At 41.4% G+C, this 14497-nt stretch overlaps 1 protein-coding gene across 1 annotated transcript; it reads left to right on the forward strand.

Moving 5' to 3' along the window:
- On the forward strand, positions 1-6094 carry polr2m (RNA polymerase II subunit M). Its single transcript, XM_088295829.1, has 4 exons — positions 1-101; positions 3193-3675; positions 3754-3976; positions 5574-6094. The coding sequence occupies exons 1-4, from the start codon at positions 4-6 to the stop codon at positions 5715-5717; spliced, it is 948 nt and encodes a 315-aa protein (XP_088151955.1). The 5' UTR covers positions 1-3; the 3' UTR covers positions 5718-6094.
- Positions 6095-14497: the final 8403 nt, after the last annotated feature.

The following is a 14497-nucleotide window of genomic DNA, read 5'->3' on the forward strand; positions in this document are numbered from 1 at the left end:
AGCATGTCCGAGCGCCAGGGACAGGTGGGAGACCTGAACAAGCAGAGCCGAGAGCAGCTCCAGGAACTCCTGCGGCGACAGAACATCGTACTCGCTGACAAGTAAGAAATGATAAAGTGCACATGACGTCCACGCACGCGATGACAGCCATGCTGGGGTTGTAAAATAATGTGAAAAGTTACGGGAATGTGAAGCATTTCTGCGATGATAGTCCTTGATATTCATCTTCAGGTCGATATACAGTACTAGTATCCTCTGTCCTCACTAGGATAACAATTCAGCGCACCACTAGAACGACTGATTCTTACTCGTAACATTTTTCCTCTACAGTATGACGTTTCTGCACAGAAATGGGACAGCTACATGTTACTTAGTAGTTGAGGTAAAACTATACCAATGGGCAACTTGTTGCTACTGGGAGAGTACAAGCCAAGGCAATATTATTTGTGTCGCTCACCTCATACACAAAATAGCCCGATGTGTTTCACATAGTTAAAGATACAACATTCAGATGGATTTACAGTCAAAACAATATAGACGTTTAAAAAGTCATTTACTAAGGTTTGGAAAAGAACGTACAGCGCAAGCAAAAGATTCTGGGAAAATTTGATTATAGAAATGCTTTAAAATATATTAATTGGAATAAAAAGCATAGTTTTAACCTGGATTTAAAAGCATTGATACAAATTTAAATTCTGTTGGCATCTTATTCTATTTGCATCCACCATAACAGCTAAATGCTTATCCACCATGTTTGCTTTGAACTCTGTACTCTACTATTTGACCTGAGTCGGCTGATCTAAAAATCCTACTGGTTTATATTCAATTAGCATCTCTTTCATGTATTCAGGGTCTAAAGCCATTCAGTGATTTATAGACCAGTAGCATAATTTTGAAATGGCAGGGATTATTTTGCTTTGACCGGCCGCTGTCGTGATAGCGTTATTTTGCCGTGCACATCCCTAATTTTTCAATTGCCGGAGCAAAAGAATAACCCAGCACCTTCAGGGCTACCTCTCTAACCTCCACACTATGAGGTGACACACTTAATCCAGCGCAGAATTCGTACTTGTAGTTTTTGTGTGATTCACGGCAAACTAACACTCGGTGGCCAGTTGCCAGTCACAGCACAATAATCACAAACACTGAATAGTTGGACATAAGAATCCAAAAGTTTACACACGGTCAAGTGAAGAACCACCTGTAAAGTTTAATCAAGGCAGGTTGGAACAATCAAAGTCCCATCCAGCCCGCCATCCTTTTTCTATAGCGCTGGTCCTCGTTGGGTCGTAGGTGAGCTGAAGATTTTCCTGGCTGACTGGGTGAGAGGCGGTTAGCTCCTAGACTGATGGTCAACCTTGCACATGGAACCGTTCACATTCATGCCTATGGACAATTTAGAGTCTTTAGCGAACGTAACGTGTCTTTTTGGAATGTTGGAGGAAGCTATAGTCGTCGAAAACCCACACGTGCACAGGGAGAACATGCAAACGCCGCACAGGAGGGCTGCGTTTCAAACCCCGTACTTCATAACTCTGATACAGACAGTAAAATCTCTGTAAACTAAAAATATAACAATATAGTTCCATGATGGGGTGTATCACTGGTTTCTAGGACCACAAAACAGGTTGGCCTCTCAATTAAAAACACACAGGTGTTGCCACACTTAGCCTGCCGTGCGTAAATGATTCAGACAAACTGGGGCAATATATTCACAAAATAATTTAAAAATATGTACACTGGAGCACCTGTAGTCTGATTTAAATATGCAAGAATTTAATTCTACTCTCAAACCTGTGTTGGAAGGTCACCAGCTTGTGCAGGCCACGTTGTATGAGATACGGAGCTTGCGGATGGCGACCCCAAGTGGACAGAAAAATAATAATACCTGCAATTCACATGCACATATTGTTTAGTGATGCAAAATTAATTTTCATCTATGTAATCAATAATTGGTAGAAAACTCAAATCTATAGCTACAGCCCTAATTGTAAACCACTGTGACCTGCACAATTTGAACTTGGATTGTTACTTAAACTATTTAAATATGGATTCGGTTAAAATGTATTGCACAATATAGTTGGATTAAAAATTTAACGTGAAAGAATTTTTAAAAGCAACAATTCCTAATCATTACCATATTTTTCACACATTTTTTTTCTAGTGATACTTCACACATTAGTTGCCATGACTACTACTTCTGCCGATCTTTGGCGTTTGGCAAATACTTTTGATGATTTAATGCCATTTTCTTTAGCATGGGGCGGCTGCCACAACAAATATTTAGTATTTGCAGTAACATTTGTTTTTATGGTGCCTCAATAAGTTGACTGCTTAAAATTGCATTCCATATGTTTATGTATCATTGTTTCATGAATGGTTGAAGTGATAAAGCCGCAAATTTGTTTGCATTATTGTTGGAATGTGATTTATTTTTTTGACTTACTGACCATGCTTGTAATGCAGAATTTTGTGAATTAGTTGTAGTGAATTCTTAACAGACTGCAAGTCAAAGTTTTTCGTAAATTAACAACTTTAAGGAGTAGATAAACTCTCTTTAATAGTAATTCATGGTTACTTTGCTTTGATTTTCGCATAAGCCTAACTTATAAGACCAAAACATTCTAAATAATAAGTTGAGGTGCAACAATGAATTGATTTATTCAACATCTAAGCAATCTTAAAATGAATCAATAAATATTTTGATAATTGATTAATTGTTTAGAAACCTTGTTTAATTTCCACTGGTCCAAATCCTTGGAATTTCAGCCTCTCAACAGTAAAATTATTTAGATTTTTTTCAAGGTATGATATTTGCAAGCTGCTTTTACTTTGGAAAACAATGATCAACTTTGTTACATGTTACACACCAGACCAAGAACTGAATCACAATTCATTTAAGTTTGTTCATTTTCTGCATTGGCGATTTGAGATGTTTTTCAATAAAGCAGTGGAAATTCAAACCGGTTTTTATAATCCGATTTATCGATTAGTTGACAAAATAATAATAGATTAATTGATTATTAAAATAATTGTAACTTGCAGCCTTAGCAACGAATCTGGTATTTTTAGATAAAAAAATACACGGTAAGAGAACCTTGAAAGTCTCCGAGATATATATATAATATCTGAGAACAACATGTTTCATTCATGATTGCTTAAAATATTAAGTTGTGTTTTTGTTGTTTGCAGGAGATTAATCGAGTCTCTTCCTGACAAGGGGCAGCGATTACGGGACTTTACGGAGAAGATACGCCTCGCCATTGAACGCCATGATGAAGAGGAGAGGAAGCAGAGTTTGGTGTCGGCAGCCAGGGCAGAGTTTCAGTCCAAGTATCGACGAACCTTCACTGGGCAAACTGCGGCGGCCGCGTCACAACAGACCGAAGCCTCGCCTGTCTGCGTTCAAATGAAGGAGGAGGATGAAGACACTGCTGAAGAGACGGCTGCCTCTCTGAACTTAGTCGGGACAAAAGAAAGCGACCTTACGGAGGCCTTGGAACGGGTCACAATCTCCACTAGCACCGGTGACCAAGGCAAGGATGCTGTTACGACCACTCCAACAGACAATTACTTTCTCAGGAAGCAGACACCAAAGAAGCCTCACGTTGTAACTGTCCTGGAAAGGACGGAGAACGCTATGACACCCGGACGGCAAAAATTCAAACCAAACCAGTGAGCAGTCAGTCATAAACATCGCAGCACACGCTAATGTCATTCAATAACCTTGCTTTTCCTTTCGTGACTTTCCAGGCTCTCAACCAGAGGCGGCAATTCTCCATCTGGCTCCTTATCACCGGGCCAGTCGTCTGAAGGCTCGTCTCCGCTCTCTGCGCAGGCCCGGAGGGAGCGCGACAGAAAGCACCTGGACGACATCACGGCGGCAAAGATGCCTCCTCTCCACCACGCTCCAGCCCAGCTTGTGTCTCTGCAGGAGTCTGCTGACCTCCTGAGAGCACAGACGAAGAAGCAACAGGTTAGTACATTCTTGCAAGTGTCAAACTTTTTCTCTTTACCAACATAAAAAAAAAAAATCTTCATGTGCTGCAATTAAATTAATTTTTCACATTGTCTCATAAGTGAACTCAGCTTCTCTGTCCCTACCTCTCAGTGGTGTACACTGGAGTCAGATATTAGATGAGCATACCCTATTTTTATTTATTTATTTTTTTATATATTTCTCAGTCTCTCTCTCGTGTTGTCAAACAAAGCCGATTCAACTGGCGAGCTTCATGAGGCAGCCATGTACACAAGTATGTGGCACTGCAGCTTTTGGAAACCTGTTTGTTACGTGTTTGGGAGACGCAGGCAATGTCACTCCATGGCCATGCATGCTGGGGAAAAAAGTAGCGTCTTGTAGTTTGCAAGATTTGGAATTTCTGAAAGGTTTTGCTATGAATTGGTATTTTACTCTACCGACTGGGCCACAAGCTTGACATCTAATTACAAACATTTGAGGAAAATTAGCAAATAATGTGTAACTTTTTTTTTTACAACTATTTAGCAAATGTGTAACTTTTTTTTTTTATAACTATAAGTATGACCCCAAGCATAGCTGCCTGCTCGATTTACTCTGCAAATAGCCACTAGAAATGTTACTTCAAATATCAGAGGGTTTTTAAAAGGGGCAGTTACCCATAATGACAGGGACATGTGCAGAAATGATACATGATCAAAATGACTTGTTTTATCAAATAACTTATACAAAGCCATGTGAAATGTATACATGTAGTATAATAAAACCACTTACACACACCGCATTGTAGTGCAGTGTGTGTCAGTGGGACATGCTAAAATCTTGTACATCCAACGAAAAAAAATTGGATAAAAGGAAGAAAACACTATTTAAGAGATGTGGGGGGGGGACCTCAGTTTCATTCTGCTACATTTTCATGATGACTGAGTGATTCTGACACGGACACCAAAGACTCTTCTTGGTGATATTATCCCATCATGAACTTCTTCCAACTTAAACTAAAGCCACATCTCAATGGCTCTCAACTTGTTGTAACGTGTCACCCGAGACCTGCATTTACTTATTGCCGCCAACTCACGACCTACTTTTGTTGAAGTTTAGAACAATAAGTAAAATGTACCCTTCAAAAATAGCCTTTCCAATTAAGTCCTGTTTTTTTTCTTTCTTTTTTTAACAAAGTGCAATGCTGTTGACCAGCTTTTGGGTCCTACCCACCAGTTGATAATCAACGTCCTAACTTGCATATGCAATTACTGTCAGAGCATATTTTTTGTGGCAAAAAAAGCAATTGTAAAAAAGATATTTAGATTTTTAAATATATTTAACTATAATCTTGCATTATTGTCTTACTATTGTTTTTAAATTGAAGTTGATTTAAATAACGTTTGAACGGAAGTTGTCATATCCTTGTAAGCGCGCTAGGGGGCAGCATTTAGCCTCCATCCAAAAGACACAGCATGCAATGTTGAACAAAGTAGTGCTCCTAATCATGGAAACCTGTGGACCACGTTTGCAAATCCATGACTGTCTCTCAAGCCTCAGTGTGTGCATTGAACCTAGCGTGTGGAGCCCAGCCATGTGTTGTGGTTTACGGCAGGAGTTGCAGGCCAAGCTGGCAGCTCTGAAACTGTCCGAGGGATTGAAGATGTCCATGGGGAGCTACAATCCTGACGGCGGCCCCATGGCGGCCTACAGAGAGGTACACGATGAAGGAGCGCAGCCGTCGTCAGAAGAAGACTGATCCTGGATGGTCAGGTGGGGAGGAAGACCAGATTGTTCCGAAAGGGCTTTTTACTCCAATGGAATTGTTGAGAGGATGCGTTGCTTCGTGTGAACAGTCAAATTCTTGACGGACTTGATGGATTGCCGATGGACTAAGAAGGACACAAACTTGTTTAAAACCGTTTCTGCATTTAAAATAAATTCAAATGATATAAAAATGGTGACTAGCGTATTTAAACAAGCATCTACCCATTTAGCAGGAGAAATTTCATGCAGGTTAACTTGTGGCAACATGGCATTCTGATTAATATTCCGTTTGTGGAATCGGAGTTTAGCAGTAAAATCCACCAATTTTTAGCCTTCTCGGGAGGCGGCCATTTTGTCACTTCTGTCGACTGAAAATGACATCAAGTTTGCTCAGGCCTCAGCTAGCGGCCAATCATGGCTCAGCTTCAGAGAACAGGTGAGACGTGATTGGTCATTATTCTCTTTTAATTTTTCTTAGTAAGTCACAGTGTCTCATCACTGTTGTGCTATTTTTTAGAAGTGACCTGTAGACTACTCATGTTGTCCTTGGGGCCCAACTAGTACCTGCTGGCACCATTTTAAATTTTTTTATTTATTTTTAGGACAATACACATTGATCGTCTTGCTCCCTCCCTCCTCTTGCCTCAATTGTTTCAATCTTGCTCTGTTCGAGTCTCGTCGTTGTGTCCTTGAGCAAGGATACGTCACCTACCTTCACCCGCATCCAGTACCACTCATAGTGGTGTACGATTCTGTGTGAATGTTTGATGGTGGTCGGAGGGGCTGTAGACGCATACCGACAGCCTCGCTTCCGTTAGCCTGCCACATGGCAGCTGTGTACATACGTAGTTAACCACCACCAGAGTGTGAATATGCGAGTGCATGAATACCGTAAGCATTCTGAGTGCTTTCAGTGTCCAGCACCACAAGAGCACCATATAAATCCTTAGGCTACTCAACTCTGCAAGTAGCCAATCATATTGTAGTGTGCTCTCCTCAAAAAAAAGGAAAAGAGCTCATGCCCATGACTAATATAAAAATACAGTATTACATAAACATGTTTACTGTCTGGACTGTGTTGAGGTAATGTCATATTTTATCTTGTTAAAATGCTCCACCGAAGTGTGAAACCCAGCAAACAGTTAACAAAAAACTGCTTTCTTTCCCTAATATTTACACACAAACCATAATAAGTGACGACTAATCGTTAAAAAGTGTGATGGTCGACGGCACACGGCATATGCAAAAAAGCGAAGTGTGCAGAGCCACCGTCACAAAAATGCAAGCGAACTTTTACATAAAAAAATGATATTTGCAGTTACAAAATGCTGTCCATACAATATATTCATTATGTATATATTGTACAATACATAACATTATTCTAAATTTTATACCTGTGGATACAAAAAGAATAGTGTGGAGAGTTGTTGTCAGTGGTGCAAACAGCCTTTCAAGTATTCACACGATTGCTTATGAATTTAATTTCTTTGAGTTAGTATCAGATAGCTAAGCTGTTTCTCCTTGACTAGCCATGTTTTGCGTCATAGAAAAATAATACGCTACTGTACTGTACCAAAATATTGTTACCCATGAAGAGCACTAGGGGGCGCAGTTTTTCCATTGCAGTGAGTTGGTGCACGTGTAAATCAATTGCCTGGTGTGCAGGTCTGAATTGCTGACTTTTTTTTTTTTTTTTGTCACGATTTTTTTGTCTGGATTTTCCATTGCTCAGTGGGCCCAACTGGAGAATTCAATTTAGCCACTTGTACAACAGAAACAGTATTTCCTCTAAAAATGGATAAGAACAAACTAAGTAAAAAGATGACCATATTGGAATGTTACGAGTTTTTTTTTTTTTTTGCCATGTGACTCACGAGTTTGCTATCAAATATTTGACTGTAGTTCAAATATGGTTTTATGGTGTTTGCTTAGTGCAAATACGCAGGTTGGTATACGCCTGTGAAGCGGTGCAGATGAGGGCGCTGCTTGTCTCAGCTCTCGTATGGCGTTATCACGCAGACATCAGTGGCACGCTCGATAACGCTAATCCAGAAGGGAGTGAAATATTGAAACATCTGGACTGCATTTGAACGGTGTTGTTGCTGGCCGCCGCGGCCACGGTGGGCGGGCGAGATGGCAAATAGCGTCTTTCGGCTTGGCTAATATGTGAGAGATAAGACGTGCCAGCTCCAGCCGGTACCTTTCCCATCATCCCTCATCCGGCACTCAAAGCGCTCACCATGTTAATTCAAACAACCTGATGCGAAGAGAGGGATCACGCAGGTCAGAGTGACGTCTAAAGATGCCCCTTGATAACCTTTAGGAAATGTTGCTGAAATGATCCTTCTGATTGCTGATAGGCTCCAGAGTGGCCCGTGTGGATGCCGTCCAAAAACAAACGAGCTCCGCAGAAGATCCTCATTGAGCTGGAATTAATCACGGCCCACCTCGGTGACTGTTCCCAATTATGGGGCACTTTTTTGTCGTTAAGGAGGAACCATTCACACACTTTCTATCAAAAGCTTTCACGTTGTCCACTGATGAGGTTGTTTATACTTCGAGTCGGGTCCCCCGGGCCCCTTGTCTCGCATTCATAAGCACCCCATGAAGTAGTCTGCAAGTGATTTGCTCCAGCTCTCGCGTCCGAAATTACACGTCACGCGGGAATAGAAATAATTTGATGTTTTGGAGCGGGAAGTGGAATGCGATGATCAAGAGCAGTCAGCTCGGTCTTAAATGAGATCTAAAGTATGATGTAGGCATCAAGTTGGGCCGTCGGCACCGTGATTGGATTATATCTGCCAGTTTGTCGAGTCTGAGATCATGCGATTTTCCACTTGTCATATTTTTTGGGGGGGCACACGAGTAGATGAAATAATTGCGCCGATGTGGTTCCAGCCTATCAGCACATCCTCCGTCCGAGCCAGCCCTCCCTTCATCTATTGCGCAAGACATGAGTCAAGTCAAGCTATCCCCCCCCCCCCCTTTTTTTTTTTTAATCATTTCTATCACTCATGTTTTTTTTTTTTGTTTTTTTTACTGAGCAATTGTCAAATTCTTCAAGTACTACATTTTTCACTCTGAGCAGATGTTGGCAATGTCTTTTATATCGGAGACGGTACTGATTTTGATATTTGTTCAGACTGAATATGTCTGGAGCGACGTCGCTTGCGATAGGAACGTAACATAACTTGTTTTACGAGCTGCATGTGCATATTGCCTTAAGACGCTGATTTTTTATTTTTTATTTTTTAATTATTTTTACCCAATTTCTCCCTGATTCCAAAAAGTCTTTACTTCTTCTTTTAGACTTTCTTTTTCCCGCCCAAATTAACCAGATACTAGCGCTTTCCCATACACAGCTACGTGGTGTCCGACACTATTCACTTCCATTTTTTTTTTTTTTGTTTCGTTGTGAGTTATACTTTCAACAGACGAGACCATCACAACTTGACCACTTAGGCTTTGCTGTTTTTGGTAAGCATATCGTCCCCTTGCCCATAGCTCGCCAATTGACATGCGCGTAACATTTGAAATTGGCTTATGCTTTCATCTTGCTGTGCAATTTCTAGCTGCAAACGACCATCACAACGTCGTGATTATAAAATAATATACAGTGCATATAGAAAGTCTACACAACCCTATTCGAATGCTAGGTTTTTTTTTTTAGATGTAGGAAAATGAGACCAACACGAATCTGAATTTCAAAACATTTTCCGCCATGTGATTTCTGCATTGTTCTCCTGAGTGATCGCTTTGATCCTATGTGAGGATCATTGCTTTTTTTTTTTTTTTGTAAGATGTGACCTGAAAAATGTCAGGAAAAAGACTACTAAAACACCTGAACTTTATTTAGGATGAACACAGGCTCTTTAAATGGTGGCAGGTGTGGGCTGACTCCTAATTATTTGAGTTTGAATGTGATTGGTTGATTGGGAACACAGGAGCATAAAATGAAATATGACGTAAAACGTGCAGATACACTCTTTTTAAAGCTTATAAAAAGGAGTAACAAAGCTTTAAAATTCATGTTACAAAGCCGCTGTTAGACATTATGTCAGCAGATGTCGTCTGTCTCCGGCAAACAGCGTTCGGACAAATGTTTCTGTCGTGTCAAATGTTTGAGCGCCTCAAAGCCTCGGTCGCGTGTGGCCGCTGCATTTCAGTGTTTGTGTGAGAGCGTATTTGACTTTACATGTGTTAAATTTGTCAAGTGTGACAATCTGCGGCGCTCCGCTTTGTTTCACACTTGGAAATGTCTAGAGGCCCGACTGTGTGAACGACAACAGCAAGACGTCATCTATCCTCACTAATAGTCTATTGTTTGTCTGCGTGCATTTACTGTGACATTGATCATCAAAGATCATTGATCTTTCATTCCTGTCTGAGGAAGACAACACATGCTTGTCATTATTGTGCAACGTGCACAGACTGTTCCTTTTTTATTGTGTGTGTGTGTGTGTGTGTTTTTGTTTTACACTGTTGAGATTATTCTTCCAACAAGTCCACTAAATCAAGCGACGGCAGAGGTTAACAATGCCCCCACGCACGTTTAGTGTTTCCTTCTCCTTGGACCAATGTTTACAATTCACAAGCCACAAAATGGACCGCAAATGGGAAAAAGCTGCGACGGCTTATCCTTGTGACGTCACTCGTGCAGCAGATGCATTGCGTGTATGTTCCTGTTCAATGTTGCTCGGCAGTAGCGCCTCTTCACCGCTAGATGGCAGTAGTGTATCTTTGCAGTTCACCTTCTCGGCCCTGCCAAAAAGATGGTTGAATGAAATATGGGAGCTGTCATCAAGACTGTAGTCATTTGTTTTTAGTTGATCAAATAGCTGTGCAACATGAGGGAATTTGACGCTCTCACAAATAGTTTGTCACACCACACAATCTTTCAGACTGATCATCCTTCCATTTTCTGTTCTAGTGATTTGCAAACACTGCTACAATAATTTTGCATGTCGGGAGAGACCATCAAGTGTGTGTTTCACTACAAAGCGTTCCCTTGTTACTTCACGGTTCGGGTATTGCGTCTTAATTCTATTCCCGGGTTTTCATTTGTGACCAAACTCATTTATTTTGCCCATTTTTTGTCAGACCAGGAACATTAGAGCTTGTCGCACCCAAAATCGATTTTTCTAATATGGGCCTTGGCATCAATAAATATTGGGAAACACTCTATGTAGCTCAGCTCATCAGCAGGTTATGAAAACTGTTCTTTGCACTGATCTGATCGCACAAATCAAATCGGACGATATTCTGCATTTTATGAAAATTTTATAATTGCTGAGGCGTTGCGTTATAAATCGTTGCGGCCTAAGTGTTTTGGATATTTTCATTTAAATGTGGCGGGCCCCCACAAATGAATTTTGGACTCCACTAATATATTTTGGTACTACCTGCCATTATGTAACCAATGTTTTAACTTTGCTTTGCTGCTCATTGATAGTCGTGTCAGTTTCCTTTCTGGGACATGACTGAGAATATTCATGCTTTTGTCTGCATCAGCCTGTGTCATGAAGCGAGTGGCACATTTTTTAAATTTTTTTTCTGAGCTGATCATGGTTTTTTTGCTCATAATATATGATCCAAAATTTTGTGCGGAATGCTTTTATACGTTCACCGGTTGAAGTGGACAGAAGTAGTAATATGCATTTGCATTTTTGGTGGCGATTGGTCGCCGTTTCAGACAACAAAACTGACAAACCAAGATATACTGCTATGCTTGCCTCCCTGCTGTGACGTGGACAGCGAGACTGGAAAAAAAATAACAAGCCGAGCTCCAAAAGGGGGCGTGCCAATTTGCCAAAAGCCCTTAAATCACTCCAAACTCTTTTAGGGTGGGTGGATTTTAGTACTGTGTATTGTGTATTGCATGTTTTGAAACCAGAACGGTACGCACAGAAAACGTAAGAAGGTTATATAAATAGACATATTTCTCCATCCTGCGATCGGTAAATTCATTGATTGGTGATCGTTTTATTTAAACTCACTCGTCTGAGATCTGCCCCAAAAACCGAATGAAAATTAGCATTGCTAACTTGGAGCGAAAAGTGAATGACATCCTAGACTGGTCGCTAGCAATTCACAGGACAAATGTGATATCTGGCACTGAAAAAAAAAAAAAAAGAATTCCAGACCAACTTTGTTCGACGAAGTGGGGGAGGGGGGGGCGCTTGTCCCAGCTGAGGCTTCAGCCTCACACCTGGTGGTTGAGCCCAAATACGAGTGGTCCATGTGAGTCTGGCCAAACGTATCGTGCCGTGCAAAAACAAGTTGAATATGACCAGCATACATCTGCGCTCGTAACAGCGCCCGCCAATATATGCTCGGAAAGCTTTGCATAACAATCCTGAGGCGCTAGGAAAGAAAGTCGGAGAGGAAGAGGAGGGGTGAAATGGGTTGAGGCCCGTGATGTGCGGAGCGCGCCAAGAAGCTGCCAGTGTCCCAGCCGCTCCATGTCTGGCCTGGCACAGCATTAAGCGGCCTGTTTTGGGGCCTGTCAAAAGCTCATCACAGCAAGGAAGCCATCTCTGTGGGGATGTGCCGGCTTGCCAGGGCTCGGCAGGGGTGAGGGGGGGGGGGGTGTTTGGGGCAACCAGAGACCTGGCCCAGCCGCTTGGTCATAATGAGGAGGAAAATTCTTATTATTGTATCCCCATTAAGGTTACAACAACAATGCACTTTTGTCCAAGTATTTTGCTCGCTCTATCTGTTCAGTCCCTTTTTTTTTTTTTTTTTAATCTTCTCATCTATCATTGTTTACTCTCTTTGGAGAAATGTGAACCCTTTGTTATTTTTATAGTATGAGAATTACGGGTTCACGTTTAATGAAACACAGAGATCCCTTTTTTTTTTTTTTTTTTTTTTAATATATACAAGAAACTCTCGAGTCTGAAATCTAAACTTCACATGTTCCTTTCCATTATCTGTCCCAAAAGGCCCAGCTGATTATCCGAGTGCACTTTACTCCACAATTACCTCGTCAGAGGATTATATAAAAAAAAAAATCTGGGTAGCGTTATGTGTGCCAATCAAACAATGCGCACACTTCATCCGCGAACATCCCGAACACCAACACATGTTTACATTCATCCATCCCGAGTCGGATTTTGCTTCACGTGCTACGTAGCGCACACAATATGTCTTAAACTACACAATAAAACAAAAAGTAAAATATTGAGACGCTCATAAATGTCAAATCTTTTATTGCGCTGCAGTAGTGACACTGTAAAGTGTGAATGGTGGGAAAGGAGCAAATCTGAAGGCCGCCGTCTTTCAGAATGCTGAGAAAAGTTCCAGTTCCACAGTGTGAGTGACGTGCCGTGCCGTTTAGTCCGCTATTCCTCGTTGCTTGTAATACTATATTCATGAAGTGTGTGCCGGTCCGGACGCCGGGCGCCGTGCCAGAACAACAATAGTCAAATGGCGCAGTAAAATAAAGCAGAAATCCTCTTCAGCCCAACAATTAGGGGGCCTCGATATGAAGTAGTTGGCTGGTTTATGCGCGGTAATGTTGTGACCATTCCAAGCCCGCAGGCCAGGTGTTTTTGATTGTGCTGCAGCATGTTGGAGAGCGCGCCTCTGACCCCACAGGACGCTCCGAGAGGACCTCGATAAACTAGAGGAGTGGGAGTAAGAAGCTCAAATTGTTCCTTTTAAAAAAAAAAAAAAAAAATGTTCATGCTGTCGTACAATAAATATCCGGCACATATCCTCCCTCTTCAAGAAGGAATGCCTCATTTTTAAAGTGCGAGAGTGTATGTCATACCTCAAAGACACCAAATCGCACTCTTGCGCTTCCGCGACTCACTAGGACGACTGTGTTGAGTTTCCAGTATCTCCAGCCCTCCTCCGATTCTTTTTGCCGAGTCATTGTCGTTGCATCTGGTATCGATCATTATGTGTGGTAAACGCGCTGATCAGCAGTGACATGGCCAACTTCATATTTGCTTTCTTGCTTCCCGTCTCCGCCGAGTGTGTAAAGTGTCATTCAGCCGCTTGGCCCCTCGGCATGGAGGCCGATATCATCGCATTTGTGAAAAGTACTTTGACAACCGCTCAATAAATGAATCGTAATACAGCTTCATGTTCTTAAGACGTTTAGCTGGGGAGTTGAGTACGCCTCGTGTGACAACCAGAGTCTAAGAAAGATTTCGGTCTGCTCTGTAACTATAGCTGCGTTTGTGATTTTTTTTTTTTTGGGGGGGGCAAATAGCCTCACCCTGTGTTTATAATATAGATAAGACCCCATTTAAAAATATGGAGACCTGCGGCTATTTGTCAGAAGTGGCTAAAGTATGTAGAAGTCCGTTTTTATGGCTAAATTTAGCGATTGTGGCTTGTAATCAGGTGTGTTTTGTAGTCCGGAAATGAATGTAAGTGGATGTGAATAGGAAATTAGCTAGCTAATGATCTCTAAATAGTGCCCAGGATGCAGACGGAGGATGGCCCGGCAAAATAGGATAAAGTCCCCGTTTCTGGTGGGTCATTCATAATGTGAAGACATTTACAATGTCCTTTGTATCCTTTTCGTTTCATATGACATATACATCAAAATTGATGAATTCATGGCATTAGCTTAAATACTATTGTTAATAACATTGTTATTAAGCAATAATATACAAAATCCATTGGGACCTGATCAGGATTCAACCTGTCTCTCGTCCAAAGACTGCTGCGATAGGAAAAACGCGCCAAAAATTTTTTCATTGCACTAATCTGCAAAGTTTAGCCAAGTATTGCACAGTCATGCTAGTGTTAGCCCCG

Source organism: Idiotropiscis lumnitzeri, chromosome 5 (genome assembly GCF_059441095.1).
Source record: "Idiotropiscis lumnitzeri isolate Australia: NSW breed Sydney's pygmy pipehorse chromosome 5, RoL_Ilum_1.0, whole genome shotgun sequence".
NCBI classification, from domain to species: Eukaryota; Metazoa; Chordata; class Actinopteri; order Syngnathiformes; family Syngnathidae; genus Idiotropiscis; species Idiotropiscis lumnitzeri.